General features: G+C 39.4%; 1 protein-coding gene across 2 annotated transcripts in view; it reads left to right on the forward strand.

Annotated features, from left to right (window-relative positions):
* Nucleotides 1,145-16,818, forward strand: part of EDIL3 (EGF like repeats and discoidin domains 3) — a 478,798-nt gene continuing 463,124 nt past the window's right edge. Inside the window, exon 1 of one of the 2 annotated variants that reach the window (XM_005683400.3) lies at nucleotides 1,145-1,319. In XM_005683400.3, the coding sequence (XP_005683457.2) occupies nucleotides 1,253-1,319 (67 nt within the window). In that variant the 5' untranslated portion in view covers nucleotides 1,145-1,252. The remainder of the gene's footprint in view (nucleotides 1,320-16,818) is intronic. The other variant, XM_005683401.3, reaches the window with a different exon arrangement.

The following is a 16,818-nucleotide window of genomic DNA, read 5'->3' on the forward strand; positions in this document are numbered from 1 at the left end:
TTGACTGCAAAAGCCAGTCGATTTATATTGTTTTTGGTGGGTAGCAAGGAAATGTGATCTCCCATAGTGATACTTCAGGAATCTGTCCTTGTCTTTTATTTTCTTCCATGGTCCCCAAACTTGCCCCACTATTTCTTGTCTGAAACAGATGTCCTGCTTAAGGAGATGTGTCTGGCACTTACTTGCTCTGTGCCTTCACCTTTTTGCTCCGGTTTACAGAGGAGCCCACAAGCCTCTCTCCTCAACCGTAGAGCCAACTGAAGGGTGGCCAGATCAGTAGTAGACCATCCCCCCTGTCTAAGCTGATGAAAGTCTGCCTGCTTGACGAGGTTGTGCTTCCTGAGAATCCGGGACAGATCCCTTTGCCAGCGTTCTGTCTCTCAAGCAGCTCTGTGCCCCAGAGAGCCACTTTTCCAAACCTCTTAACTTCTTTTCCCGGCTAGACTGCGAATGGGGACTTCAGGGGATCCCTTAACGTGGTTCATTATAAAGTCCAGGCTGGAAACCAGGGGCATCTCAGACTCTGAGTGTGCTTCTCCTGAAGCCGGGGAGTCCCTGGCGTGGATGCAGACGGTACAGGCACTGTAGGAACTTCAGAGGTGGTGGCAGGTGCCAGGGTGTGGCTGCAGTTGTCTCCCTCTTCTCTTCCAGCAGAAGGAGCCACCTCTGAGACAGAAGAAGAAGAAGAGAGACAGGAGGAGTGGGGCGAAGAGGGGGAGGCTGGTGGAGGGAGCAAGAAGCAAGGGGCGGGGGGTGGGGGGTGCGCTGGGCGGGCGGGCACTTGCGAGGCTCAGGCTCGCACGCACGCCGCCTCTGTTTGTACACAGTGCGCTCCCGACCGCCGGCTTGCTCGCTCCCCGCCAGCTCACGCTTCATTGTTCTCCAAGTCGGCAGCCCAGCCACCGGCCGCAGCGACCGGAGCCGAGCGCACCGTCTGCGGGTCCGCGGGCGCGGGGGACCCGGCGCCCCGCCCCACCCGCCGCAGAGGCTGAGCCCGCCGGCCACTCCTCGGAGCTCGCCCACCTCCCGGCGCCACCAGAGCGCAGGCAAAGGGGAAGCAACATTCCTCTCTTGGGTCACCCCTCTTTCTCGTCCTCTCCGACAATTTGTTTCAGGAGACGCTGCGGGAAGAAGACATCTTCTTGAATCCTCTATCGGGGTGGGGTCTGCCGCTGCCCTGCGGTGCCACCTCGGCGACACTACCCTCCGCCAAGACCCTTGACCATCGGGGTCACGTCCAAGAGACGGGATCATGAAGCACTCAGTGGCTGCTTGGCTTCTGCTTGGGCTCAGCCTCAGCGTCCCTCAGTTCTGCAGAGGTGAGGCAAAGGGCCAGGGGCTGGCGGCGGGACAGGCGGTGGGTCCCCCTGGGAGACACCGCGAAGGGAGCTGGAGGCGGTCCCGGGGGCGCGCCCGGAGTGGCGAGCCCTGTGGGTGGCCCGGAGGAGGCTGCGTGCCCTATCCTGGGTGCCCAGGAAAAGTGCTTTGCAAAGTCAGAGCGGAGTGTTGGTGGGGCTGAGCTGGGAAGGGGGTGTGGGTTACCCAGATGAGATCTAGGAAAGATGGGGAGGAGGGAGAGAAATTTTGCTTGGCTCACAGTCGCCAAGCAAACCCTTCCAGAGCCCTGTGGGTGATGCCGGATGCAGGCGCCAGGCGGGGCTTTCGCTGGGGAGCCAGGGAAGCTAGGTCGCCCCAGGCGTGGAGTAGTTGAAAGGGGAAGAGGCTGGAGACCCACTGGGCTGTCCGCCTCCAGAGTGCGGTGCTTTTACTACCAGGCCCACGCTGAGCAGTTTGCAAATCCGAACCTGGTGCTGGGAGTTTGGGCCGTGGGTGCGGTGGAGACGGGTCTGACAAGTCCCTTCGGCTTGCTCCCGTCTCCCCATCCTGGACGTGCTGCATCAATAATATAAAAACCCCAGGAACCCGCCTCTCCTGTAACCCCAGAGGCCCCAAGCTTTGCTCAGCATTTCCTCCTGGTATAAGCCTAACTCTTGGTAATAAGGAATCGTGCATTGCAAGACAGCCCTGGCGCCCCCGCCCAAGAGCGGAAAAGTTGTAAGAGCTGGTCTGGTGGTGGTTTTCACGACTTGCATGAAATAAACCAGTCTGTTAAAAAAATAAAATACAAGACTTTGAGGACTCTCCTGCTGAGTTGCGTAGCCGGCTTCCAGGTCCCTTGGAAGGATGGCTTGTCAATACAAGTCATTCTGGCTCCATCTCCACTAGCTTTGGGGTTGTAGTTGGCTGCCTGGAAAGGGCCAGCGGGAGCAGCAGGGACCCTGGGTGGGTCATCGGAGGTGGACCTGAGTCCCTTCTGCGCCCACATATGCAGGCGACCCCCTCTAAGTGTTCCGCGGGTAATGAAACGGTCCACAGGCTGCTTCAAGTGGAGAGCTGAGTGCAGTACAGGGTTTGAAATGCTGTGCCTCTCCAAAAAGGTAGCTGGATTAAAACATGCATTGACTCTGATCCATTTAATAGTAGACACTGCATGAATATTCTACACCATTTATCCGTGCGCCCGTCCGTCTGTTTCACGGGAAAATTGTGAACTCTTGGGCTACAATTTGCCCAAGGAGCTGGGTGTTCCTGGCCAGTTGCCCTCGATGCCCAGCTAGTAGCTATCCAGGTCGAGCCCTTCCTGGGGGGAGGGGGGCTTCCCTGCTCCCTCCTTCCCCCAGAATGTGGCTATTTTTCCCAGCGTGTAGGTGTGTGCCTCGCTGGCGTTTACAACGTGCCCTTCCAGTTATCCGGCAGAGGCAGCCACTCCACTGAAGGTTAAGGAATGGTAATGGCTCTGTAGTTGCGCTGCGGAGTCTCTCATCGATATGAAAAAGGCAGTGCTCCCGCTACGGAGATTTCTCCTTTCTCTTATTTCCCCTCTGGATTCCTCCTGCACTTTGATCCCTTAGCAGGAATGGAAGGGAAAACAGCAGGCACTCCCATCTCCACCTTCCTTCCCTGCCTGCATTCCCACTCCAAACCGAAAAGCACACACTCACGCACACACGGGCACCTACTCCATGCCAACATCGCCTCCACCATCAGTCCGGGACCCGCGTGGAGGTGGAGGGCTGAGTGGGTGGAGGAGGAGAAAGTGCGTCTAGCGTGTGGGGCCGCGTTTGCCTCTCTAGGTCTGGTTGCAGGAGACCTGGGGCATCATCAGAGTATCCCAGCTCTGCACCTAAACCTACCCGCGCCGAGGGAGCTTACTCTGCCAGGCAGTCCAACCTTGGTGTTATGCCTGGGCTCTCTTTCCGGCTCCTAGACAATGCTTCGGCACTGTATACTCCACGTTCTTCGCTAGATTTCTCTTTTTATTCCAGTCAACCTGTGGGGAAAGGGATAGAGGGCTGTAGGAAAGAAATGGACTGCTTTCCTTGAGCTCTTTTTGTTAAACTTGCATCTAATTTATTCTCCCTTAGTCCTGCAAAAAGGCAGAGTGCATCTTGCATGACAGCTCCCAACAATTAAACTTTGAACAAACTTACTGAAGCCAGTGTCAAGGATGAAAATTTCCCTTGCACTGCCCCCACCCCACCTGCCCAGACATAGTTTGCCTATTGTATACCTTTTATGAATTGGTTCCCTGTGTGGGTTGCAATTTATGTGCATTAATGACTAAGATTTAATAAGGACATGTAATTCTTTTTATTAGTCATTTTTATTTTAAAATTAAACCAATGGATCAGTCAGATTGAATATTTTATTAACTCTTAAATTATTCATCGTTATGGGTTGCTCTAAAAAATCCAGTACATGCATACAGTTGCAGCAAGCACGTGATATCTTATGCAATCTGTCCCTGTGCTTGCAGTTTGTGTCTGAAGTCTTTAAGCAAATAGCACTATCTAAAAATGTCTAGACATGTCCCAAATACTATGAATCACTGGCACTTGCATTTGCTTTTTTAATCAGTGGTGATTTTTAGTTAATTCTATATGGGAATCAATTAATACTTGAATCATCTCACTCCAAGTAAAAACACCCATGCGTCTATAATTACTATAACAGTGTCTTTGCTGAAATAACAGATTTCTGTACTTTTAAAAATTATTACACAGTAGTGTCTTCATTACCTGATTTGCATGCTCATTAATTTTGTACTTTAAATGCTAACTTCAGATTCGAAGTGAAACATTTAAAAATAATTTTGAAATACTAAATTAAACATAATAACTAAGTGAAGACCAGTGCAAAGCCTTGACCTCTGTTATGATACAAAACACATTCCCCCCCCACCCCCACCCTCTATCCTAAACAATTTTTTTTCTGATTATTTTAAAATATTTTCTTAGAGATGAAATGCATTTTGTTTTAAATTTATATAGTTTGGGGAAGACACATAAAAATACAAATTAAGGGTTACAAAATCGAAATGGTCTATTCTCCCTTCTGTTGTCTTGAACTTACAAAGATCTTCAAAACCAGGCAAATATCTTTTACTTCTAAACTCTTCTCTAAATTAAAACTCTCTTATTTTTCTCAAGTATCTTATCATCAGTGTTTATATAAAATGTGTATTCAGGATGTAGGGTATTTTTAATAAGCATTTTACTAAAACTTGCCTTTAATGCTAGATATATGACTTTTCCTTCTCAGAAAATGATAGCAATGCAAAGGGTTAAAATATACATGACTAAACTGAAAAAGCCTGGTTACTCAAAATCATGACAAAGTACAAATTTGGCAATTTTTAGATTCTAAATTAGTAGTCCAAACTCTTATTTTCACTGATATTAAAGATAAAAATTTTAATTAGGTAATTTATTTTTAAAACTTTTCATCTTTTGAAGGGTTTTGAGGATGGGATGGACTGTATATGTTATCACTTGTATCTGGTTGTGAAAACCTGACTGATTTGAGAGTTTCCTAAAGCCTAAGAAGGTTAATTCTGATATTTGTTGTTTATTGAATATACTTGCAAGGGCAAAGAGCTTTGAGTATCATTTATGATGTAGTAAGTTCATTATATTCCTTGCCAAATAAAGAAACCCACAAAAATAATGTGGGTTTCAGAACTCAATTCAAATTAGATGAGAAACAGCAAATTTTGCAAATATGTAATTAATGGTATGGATTCTCTCATAGCTAATCAGTTTACTCCTATGAGTTTATGTGAGTTTGAGTTTATTCCCCAAATAGTTTGCAAGCTGATTTTATTATGTGTAAAAAAAATCATAGAAACCCAAAGCCAAGTTGTTCTGTTATTCAGTTCTTATCTGTGTTTTAAGGAAGATGTCTAGCGTGTTTTTGTTTTTTAAGTCACAGTCCATGTAATGATTACCATCTTTTGGTTAATGAAAGAAACCTATATTTATATATAAAAACATAAGTAGTTGGCTATGTGAAATAGATTATTGAAAAATTTCTCATGGTTACATGATAATGCTAGAAATTAAATACTTAAACTGAATGAATTGCCACTTAATTGTTACTGAAAATACCCCAACAGTCTTTGCTTTGTGGGAATTGTTTAAGGGAAAAGTAGACTGGGATGCACTGTGCCCTTGCCAGCAGGTGTCAGGATAATCAATGGAGATATTTTTAAAGGAGGGATGCAGGTCAAGGGGAATAAAGGAATAAATGCTTATCTGCAAATCCACCTAAAGTGACTTTTCTACTTTCTGTGAAACTGATGTTATTAGTTTTCATTGCTCCCCTGAGAAAGAGAGGGAAAGTGAGTTGTAAGGACTTACTGCTTGTACCACAGGACTTTAACTTGGAGGCAGAGTAGTTCTAACAACCACACAGAAATTAATATATGTCAAGGTTGAACCTTTAATTTTCAGGGGTTTCCTGAGTAACTTACAAGGAAATGTACTTAGAGCTAAGAGGCACTTGGAGTAAAGTAATTATTACTGAAATGTTTGGAATACTTTTAAGCTTACTTTCTATACCCACTGTAAATTTTATACATGGAAATGCTGTTCTGTTGATTTATGTGGATGTATATTCAACTATTTATATGTGCAGATCTATAGCCCTGAAAGAGATGACCACTTACTCTTTTTGACGCAGTTTTAAAGTGTATGTTTCCTGGAACTTGCAAGTTTCAAAATAAGCCATGTGGCCAAAAAGGAATAAATGACATGATAAAGTTTTATTATTACCTGTTTCAGACAGGTATTAATCCTTATATATGTGCCTATTGTGTTTCAGTATCTGTCAGTGACTTGACATTGTTTATTTCTAATTGGTCCTTAGTGAATAACCTTTCCTCAAAGGTTAGTTCTAGCATCTGCTGATATAACTCTTAAAACAGTATTAAACAGTAATATAGTATTTAACAGTATTAAAACAGATTCACCACTGTACCATTTCTATTATACAAATTCTCTCAGTTTTTTTATGAAGTCACTGATATCATGCCAAGTAGTCTGTCTCCAGTGGTATATCCTTTCTGTGACAGAGACATCCTCAACCCCTTTCCCAACATTTGTTTGCTGGTTAGCAACTAGGGCACAGCATCCACAAGAAAAATTTGTCATCATTATTGAAAAGTTGCAAATTTCCAACACATTATGGCATTAGCAGTTTGCTTTCTTGTGAGGAACAAAAAAAAAATATGATAATGTAAAGCTGCTACTACTAACTCCTGAAGTTTAAAACATAAATGGAAATAAGGTAGGATCTGAATTATGGAGCAACTCAGGATTTTACACCTTGATTTAATCTGAGTGTCCTGCTTAAAACTGTCAACTGGTTAATAGTTTATATCCACCCCACTTGTAGAGAAGTCTCTTGCTTTACTTGTAGCACAGAGCTGAGAACCTAGGAGAAAACATCAAAAACTCCTAACCACTTAAAACAGATAATTGCATTTCTGCCTTAAATCATATAGAAGAGTCTATTCGCTTGGTTTCCAGGCTCACTATAAACTGAATCCCCAAAATTAAAGGCATATGAGGTAATAAGTCAGGCTTAATCAGAGCAATAAAACATGGCAGCTACTAGACAAAGAGGAGATTGAACAAAGTATATGTAAAAGCAAAGCTTCCTTACAATGTAAGAAACTAGGAACCTTTATATGGGAGAGAGGCTAAGTCTAAAGGCCAAGAGGCTTTATCCTGGCAGAGAATATAGCCCTAATTGATGCAGATACTGATCCTGTATACTAGGGAAAGACTCACTACCCGTATGTTCAACATTTGGGGGGTACAGAGGCATTGAGATATGTGTATTATTGAAGAGATTTTGTCCAAAATGTTTAAGCTTGAAAACCTGTTTAAAGGTAAAAGAGACATATCTGAAGAATATGCTGGTTTGAAACTTTGTTTTCCCATCATTTCAGAGATTATGTTCTTATATATATATATTTTTTTATTGCATTTCTCCTAAAGTAATGAATGAAGGTACAGATTATCAAATACAGGACTCAATTTTGTAGAAAAGAAGCAGATATCAGAATGCAGATGTCAGGCAATTATTTGCTTATATTTTAGAAGAAAATGTACTGCTGTCTGTTTTACCATATGCATTATGATGATGATAGTAGCCATGTAGGATTTGTTCCACAGAAGCTTTAATAGTGCATGAAGTAGAATGGAGGGTTTACATTCAAGAATTTAAGTGAAGGCTTTTTAAGTACTAAAGCACTTTTGTATGTGATTGTTACTATGGAGAAAGAAAATTGACTCTAGAGCTAAGCCTTACTCTTTCCATTTTCTAAAACAGGTCTGTATCAAACTGATCAGTCTCTTTAAAAATAATTTACTATAGTGTAACATTCCATAGATGGAAAGGCCAAAGTTTTAATCTCTTGTTAACTGGTTTTGTGTATGATTGAAAGTAATCTCTAGATGGGTCAGGACACCATGCATTCTTTTAGGTTTATGCTCGGTATTTGATAAAGGCATGTATTCTGGGAATGCACAATAATCCTCGTCTTATACTGAGGTTAGGATGACCATTTATATTTTACCGCTACTGGAGATAATGTGGACACCGCCCAAGTCAAATAGGCTCATGACTCTTGAGCAGAGAAGACTGGAACAATCGAGTGGGAATACTGAAGAATATTTTTATTGGGAATATTTTGCGGAACCCCTCCCAGTAATGTAGAGTAGTCTCCCATTTATAGGCACCAGTCTTATCTGTGCTCACATCTCTAATACCCATTTCTTCTCATTTCTTCTCACATGTTTGGCTCCAAATATTAACTGAACTCTAATATTATCCACACTGTCTTTCCTATTTGTTTATTCATCTTTTTTCTTTCATGTCTGTTTAAGCATCTTGCTAGATAAATTAACAAGGGACATTTGATTCTTATTTAGTATAGTTAGTAAATTTAACATTTATTTAATACTTGTTATGTGCTCCTATGTTCTAAGTACCATCTCTGGTTCTCGCAAGGATTCTATGAAGTGAGTCATATTATTATTTACATATGAATGAGAAAACAGAGATACAGAGAGGTTAAATAATCTCCCAAATAAACAATCTACTAAGTATCTCGTTAGAAATAGAACCAGTTTAAATCTAGAGCCTGCTTTCTTAAATACTGGGCTCTGCTATATTTCAATAAGTCACACATCCTCTATGTCATGGAGATAATGTGTCAAATGATTTTCTTATTTGTAGAATACACACATCATGTCCAGTTTCTGTTTAACTGGTGGATATTTTGGAAGGGACAAATTATATTTACTTTCTTAGGACAATATTTTTTAAATTTTCAAATTTAATTCAGTAAAACATCAGTACATCTCTTCATCTTCAAAAATAAAGGTTGGCATATACTTGGTCAGAAGGAGTTAATATGTCTTTCAGAAAAATGCATCACTCATATGAATAGGGAAGACAGGAATTAAAGAGAAGTTGAGAAGTGATTCAAAATGCATTTTCTTCAAAATCTTGCCACTCAATTTTACTTCAACTTGACTTTTATAATTTACTTGGTTTTTTAGGATTCCATTTCTCCATTGTTACTCAGTTTGATATGGTAAGACCATGCTTTCCCTATAATTTTCAGATATGTAGGACAAAATGATTTTAAAGGTTAACAGATACATAATGTAGGACATAGAGATTTTAGAGGTTAACTAGGTTTTCATTTCTGCAGGTTAATGAAGGTATTTTATTTGCTTTACATACCATTCTCATTTAATTTTATTTCTGTGTAATCCCATTTAGAAATTGTAGCCAAACAAAAGCACCAAATGGTGCTCAAACCATATCAGCTAGAAAATTATATTTTATGATTTCTTTTGAGTTATTTAACCAAAATATGATTTATTTTTAAAAACTGGAATTGTATTTACTTTAAATATTTTACAAACTAATGAAAATTACATCATCTAATATGAGATCACTTTGTTAATATCTTCTTCTGTATACATGTACAGTATTTTATAGTTGAAATAAACCATTCATGATTCATTATTATATTTATTCCCCAAAATAATAATAATAAAACAATAGTTTAAATTTCATAAGCATTTCCTGTATCCTAGGGGACATAAGCAGAACATTCTTAATGTCATTTAATGGATAAGGAACATGAAGTTCAAGAAAGTCACATAACTCACATTCAACATGTCTTGTAATTCAAGCAGCCAATAATAGAGCTTGAACTTGATTCTGTGTGTTCTGATTCCAACTTAATATATATATTTTTTACCCTTTTCTGCTATCCCATTTCGCTCGAGGTAGTTATAGTTGGTGTTTTTTATTTTTTGTTTTTTCTTCAGTTTTTAAACTCACAAGATGAGGAGGAGTTGATGTACTACTTGGTTTTTCAGAAAATATTCTTACTGCCTCTCAGTACAACATTAGCAGTTCCTTTCCATCAGTATAGACCACTTCCTTTTCTCTTTGGATCCAATTACTAACCATGACAACATCCTGGACTTCCTCAAAGGCTTCTTCTCAATCATTTGCCCCCAGAAGCTTGTGACTTTTAACATTCTGGTGTTAAACTTCCTGGAAGTTCCCAACACTAAATATTCCCATCTCCATTTTTAGGTACCCACTGGCAATGCTATTCACTAGATTTTCTTATCACATGATTTGCTCATTTAACAGAGCTTGAAATTTCTCAGACATTCCATTTTTTTACTAGAATTTTCTCTCCTTTTACCTCTCCTTGTCCTTCATTCCCACCGAACTTGCTCTGATCATTGCTCTAATTTTCAGTCCTTCTTATCTCTCCTCCTTTTCCAGCCTATTCTTTGGGGTTAGCCTTCAAGAGATACTCAACCATTTGGGAATTTTTCAGCCTGCATGCTTTCATCATTTTTGCTTCATGAAATCTCAGACTATGGTAATTTCCAAAGTCCCTTTCCCCTCTCTGGCCATGAGAAAACTGGAGTTCTGTCAAGAAGTGATAGGATCCACTGGAAATCCTGGCAAATTTGAAAGGCTGAGCTGTGGGTCTAAAGGGGAATGAGTAAGAAACATAGAAAGTGATGATATGAGGAATAAGATGATTGGGTGATTGCAGTAATTCACTGTAATTAATTATTGATAATTATTAGTATAAATTTGCAAGTATGACCATAGGAGTTATGATTGAAAGAGAGTAGAAGACAAGATTTTTGAAGGAAAAGAATCAAAGCCTTTGGAAAAATCATGTATGTAGGTACCAACATTCCAAAAAAATTATACCAGGAGAAATATTTTGGAGGCAAGGAGAGTGAACCAGGGACACAAATCTTTAAGGATTGAGAGAATGTGGTACAGAGATCAAGAGATAACTGGAATGGGGGGTAATATTGGAGAACAGAGGTCTTTGGCATGAAACTGAAACTGGGTAGGTTTTTATTGCTGTTGTTTGAGAGGAATGGGAGAATGTTTAGGAAGTTGCATTGAGGAGCCATGAGTTGTATTGAGGGACCCAGGCCACATCTCATGTCTAGAAGCCACAGAGAGATAATGGTAACCATGTCACAGGAGTGCAGGGTAAATAATGACTCAGAGGAGAGATGATTTCCTCTTGAGCAGGAAGGCAGATGTAATAGCCTAGTCCTAGTCAAGGCTATCTGAGAAGGCAATGGCACCCCACTCCAGTACTCTTGCCTGGAAAATACCATGGACGGAGGAGCCTGGTAGGCTGCAGTCCATTGGGTCGCTAAGAGTAGGACACGACTAAGCGACTTCACTTTGACTTTTCACTTTCATGCATTGGAGAAGGAAATGGCAACCCACTCCAGTGTTCTTGCCTGGAGAATCCCAGGGACAGGGGAGCCTGGTGGGCTGCCATCTATGGGGTCACACAGAGTCAAACACGACTAAAGTGATTTAGCAGCAGCAGCAGTCAAGGCTATGGTTTTTCCAGTGGTCTTGTATAAATGTGAGAGTTGGACTGTAAAGAAAGGTGAGTGTTGAAGAATTAATGCTTTTGAACTGTGGTATTGGAGAAGACTCTTGAGAGTCCCTTGGACTGCAAGAATATCCAACCAGTCCATCCTAAAGGAGACCAGTCCTGGGTGTTCATTGGAAGGACTGATGCTGAAGCTGAAACTCCAATACTTTGGCCACCTTATGCGAAGAGTTGACTCATTGGAAAAGACCCTGATGCTGGGAGGGATTGAGGGCAGGAGGAGAAGGGGATGACAGGGGATGAGATGGCTGGATGGCATCACCAACTCTATGCACATGAGTTTGAGTGAACTCCGGGAGTTGGTGATGGTCATGGAAGCCTGGTGTGCTGCTGTTCATGGGGCTGCAAAGAGTTGGACTTGACTGAGCAACTGAACTGAACTGAGGCATCATGCTCTTTGATAGTCTTCATCCTATGCTTTTTGACACATTGAGCTCATTAAAATAAGCGATATGTTCACTAAGAGCTATGCTTTTAAGCACATTGAAAGTGTTTTCATATGCAACAGCTCCTTTAAGCCTCACAAAAATTCAGGGGATTATTATTATCCCCATTGACAGATAAAGATATAGAGAGAATAATTCTATTCCGAGTGATAAGCACTCACAACTAGGTTTTGCAGACACAAGTCCAGGACTCTTCTCACTTTAGCAAAATTACAGAGAAAAGCCTTAAATCCAAGGAAGGATCCCTTCTAAATTTAAAGCACAGCTGGGTAAGATGTCTGCAGTTGTGCCCTGACCTACTTTGTCCTATTCAGGCCTCTGCATATTTGAGGTCTGCAGAATTCAGGCTACAGGGTATAATGTCTGCGTCTGCATGGTGCCTTAATCCTTGCCCATCTTGGATTATTTGTTCAAATGGTTCTTACTGGAAAACAGCATTATTACTATGGGAAGTGTTTTTTTTTTTCTCTCTCTCTCTCTTTGTAACATGCTCATAATTGTGCAGCCTTGTCCATAAAGAATTCTTTTTTCTCAAATTTACGTGTTTCAGATATTTGTCAACCATGATGTTCCTTCTCGAGTTTCTGACATGCTAAAGCCGTACATATTTTTCCTTTAATCTGTCCTTGTAAGCCATTCCTTTCATCATTTTAGTTGTTTCGTTTGGAAGCTGTCCAAGTAGCCTACATATTTATGCAACAGGCTTGCCAAAGTCTCAAAAGAGAATTCTAGGGATGTGCTTCCTAAAATAATGCCACTCACATTAGTCTGTACTTTTTAATTGTGCAAATATGATTGTTTTGCTGGTTAAGTTTTTCTATCAGACCATCTTTTTCCAAGTAATACTTATCTATGCCTTTTTTATTTCATAATTTTGTTTTGCATTAGCCTTCACTGGAGTTTTGCTTTATATTTTTTCTTCATTCTGTATTCAGTATAATGATCATTACTACTATATGATGCATTCTCTGCCCACAGAATCTCAGAATAATCTGATTTCTTCCCTGCAAATTATATTATTCTGCTATTTATTGTTGTTTTAATATCATGTACATATCAGCTAAATAATAATGCAATGTACAAATTCCCATCCTTAGTTTTTTTTGCATATTTATTTATTTTTGGGTCTGTAAAGTATTCATTATCTTCTTGAAACCATCATCTGTCTCTATTCCTGTATTTTTCCTATTGCTTTATTTATTTCTAGCTATCTCCTCTGATATGCTGCCATTTTCTGTTCCCAGATCATTCCTCAGCTTAAACTACACAACCTCAGAGAATCTTTCTGATAGCTTTCCCCAAGTAACTGAGGCTTCAGCACACACATGCACACACACACACACACACACACACACAGTATATTCCTGTCAGTTTCTATTATCTGATCTTTTTTGAAATTACAGCATTTTTCAAAAATCATATTATATAATCACTTGCTTGTTAGCTTATTTGTTTTTCTCTCTTGTTTGTAATGTATTCTTGCAAGCTCCATCGGGGTAGAAGAATATTAATGTGTATGAAAAGTGAAAGTGAAGTCTCTCAGTCGTGTCTGACCCTTTGGGACCCCTTGGGCTGTAGACTGCCAGGCCCCTCCGTTCATGGGATTTTCCAGGCAAGAATACTGGAGTGGTTTGCCAATTCTTTCACCAGGGGATTGTCCCGACCCAGGAATCAAACCCCGGTCTCCCATGCTGCAGGCAGACTCTTTACCATCTGAGCCACCAGGGAAGCTATTAATGTGTATATTCACCTGCAAACATGATGCCTTGTATAGAGTACATACTCAATATTTGTTGCCTGAGTGGCATACATGGATGAGTGAAAAATATGGATGATAAACAATGCTACTCATATATAAATCTTTCTCTGGTTTTTAAAAAAGTGTTCCTTTGATGGACCCATTAACTCATTTAATAAATTCTTATCTACTTGACACACCGATGCAGTGACGTGTGATTTATGACACAAGTGATACACTCTTAGAAAGCAATAAATACATAAGTAGAGGCAAACACTGAGAGCTGACTAAATAAATTACCTACTTGTTTCCACAGCTGTCTAACTTATAAACACTTTAAAATCAAGATTTGGATTTTACCTTAAATTATCAAATTGCAATAACATAGTCACTGAATATGGAAGATAGTAAGCTTCAGACTGTCATTTTATTATCAAACGTTGACAAGAAAAGTATGTGCAACAAAGGCAAAGCCCTTGGTGGTTTTCCTTGTCAGGTGAAGGACTGCAGGCAGCCCTTTAATCTGCTAATTGCCCAGCGTCCTGGTGATCACTCCCATGAGTTCTACTAGCAATGACTTTCCTCCAAACCTATCTCCTTTTCCTCATCTCACCACACAGTGACACCTGTGAGCCCAGATGTACTTGGCAGAGAGGAAAGGATAGCCTGGGTGCTGTGTCTGCCCAGGAGCCCAGAGCCTCTGAACCCACTCCAGTATTCTTGCCTGGAGAATCCCATGGACAGAGGAGCCTGGTGGGCTACAGTCCACGGGTCGCAAAGAGTCGGACACAACTGATCGACTTCACTAGAGTTGCTTGCGTCATGACAATCTTTATGTCACTGCAAACTGCTCTTTATTCATCTTTGGGCAACTATACTTCTGCCTCTCTTAAATGCCGCAGTGGTTCTGAAACAGTTTGTATGCTTGTGACCCTGGCAATTGTGTGGTTTCCACTCCCAGTCTCAAAGCTCTGAAAATGGCATATATGTCTATAAAAGATATAATGGCAAAGGATTATGTAGAATAAAATTTATAAAATCTATTGCTTTCCTCCTTTTTATGTGATAAGAAAGAAACTTCAGCTTTTTTTGTTTGTTTTTTGAAGGGCAGTTAACTCCTTTGTTTTGAAGTTTTAATTATTTTTTAACTTTAAAGTATATGCTCATTGAAGAAAAGTTTTAATGGTGACACTTCAGTGTACATTTAGAGACTTGTTTCAATAAATATCAAGCTACTAGTTTTATAATTTATTCAATAACTTTACTGAGTAGAGGTGGACACAAAGAACTGTTCTGGGTGTTGGAATTACAGACAGGGAACAAAAATTCCTGTTCACTAGAGCTTACGTTCTAATGGAGAGAAACAATCAACTAAGGAAATTGTCTTGGAGGTTAAAAGGAGGAGGTAGGTATTTCAACAGTGAATTTCATATTTATGTAGGGTATTTATGTCAAGCCTGACTTCAAAGATATTAAGGAAGTGACTTATCTGTTGCAAGTATATTGTCTCAAGTTTCATTTGTCTTTATATTTATTACATTTATTATGCAAAAGTTAAAGCAAGTTTATTTTGTAAAATACATTTTATTTTCCTTTATGAATTCTGCTTTTGTTATAATATTTAAATGTGTAAGAATTGCCATTTGTTTTCCCCACCAGCGTTATCTGTGGGGGGTTATGACTTAAAACATGACTTAAAACAGCTGTTGGAAAATGAAGCATGTATTATACTAAATGATAGTATATATTTGCATCAGTTCAGAGGTAAATTTACTGGGTTGCTTCTCCATTAATGTGACGGTGCCACATGGTTTTAATTATTGTAGCTTTGTAATATGTTTGTGCTACTGTGTGTAATTATTTAGAAGTATATCTGAATATGGTCTGGTAATATTTTAGTTGGGATGTTTACATCTATTTTCATAAGTGATATTTTGAGCTATATTTACCAAGCTTGGTTTAGGGGCACTAGTAGATATGCAGAATTAAGGGAAGCTTCTGTCTTGTGGAGCACTTTAAATGTTCTATAGGAATTTTCTGTTTCTTGAAGTTTTGACATAACTCATATACTAGGCTGTCTGACCTGTTTTTTGAGTACAATATTTTCTAATTTATTCACATATATAGCATTGAAATGTTTGCAAAAATTCTGTTTTGTTCATGCAAATGCAGAGAATTAAAAAGTTATGTAATTCTGTCACCCTCCTGACAAAATTGCCACCTCCAAAGGAATCAGGGTCATCTTTTCTTCTGCTGTGTTTTGCTACCTAAAACTTCAACTTCTTCCAGTCCTAATGCCAGTCCACATAAATAGCTTAATAAAAATTTCCTTAAGAATAGTAGTAGTGACACTATTTAAAATATTTTAGCTTGTGTTATTAAATTGTTTTATCAAAGAAATATGCTTTATTTTGCTTTTTAAAATGTCCATTTTCAAAATTATACGTGGATCATAAACCTCAGCTTATTTTTGAATTAGCAGTTTCTTGATTATACTTTTCAGTACCAGAATTAACTTAGATTTTGATACCAAAGTACAATCACATTATTGGAATTTCTCCCCTAGTAACTGTAAATGTTTATTATATGTATGTAAACTTTTAATCCTTTATTATGAAGGAAAGTGTTAAGTAAGTTAGAAGAATAAAAGCCCTAATGAATGACTTATTTAGTTCATAGTAGAGTTCACATAATGATTACTTTAAAAATAAAATATATTCAGAAGTCAACTTTACAAATAGGAAAACAAAAATAAGCAAAATTATTACTAGAAATAATTTCTATATGTTCTTTGGCAAGTGGTATAGATCAGTTTGAAGTAACATTTCTTTATTACTTTAAATAGATTATTTAGTTTTGTGTTCTTCATAATTCAAGATTACTTTGAAATATTAAATATTATTACAGCAGCTGCATAGTTTACCAATATAGGGTTGGAGATTTCAGATTGCTGATATAACTTTAATTGGGACTGTGTTATAAATTCAGTCAATTGACTTTGGGATAGAAAGAGGCATGAAGAACTCTTCCAGGGTCAATTGTTTTTGAAAGCAATTATTAGGAGCAAAGCTTAGCCCAGGCAACTGGAGCATGCAAAGTTTAATGATGACTTCTTGGACTCATTTATGTTGGTATATCAGTCTGAAAGTATGCATTTTAATATGTAACTGCATTATAGAAAACATAATATTTATGTCATTTGGCAATATGAGGAATATAAACCATCACTCCGTAACATTTATTAGGTGTAGTTTGAATCAACCTTTTTTTTTTTCCCAGAAGTCGTAGGAAAATACTGACTCTGAGGA

This window comes from Capra hircus, chromosome 7 (assembly GCF_001704415.2).
Source record: "Capra hircus breed San Clemente chromosome 7, ASM170441v1, whole genome shotgun sequence".
NCBI lineage: Eukaryota > Metazoa > Chordata > Mammalia > Artiodactyla > Bovidae > Capra > Capra hircus.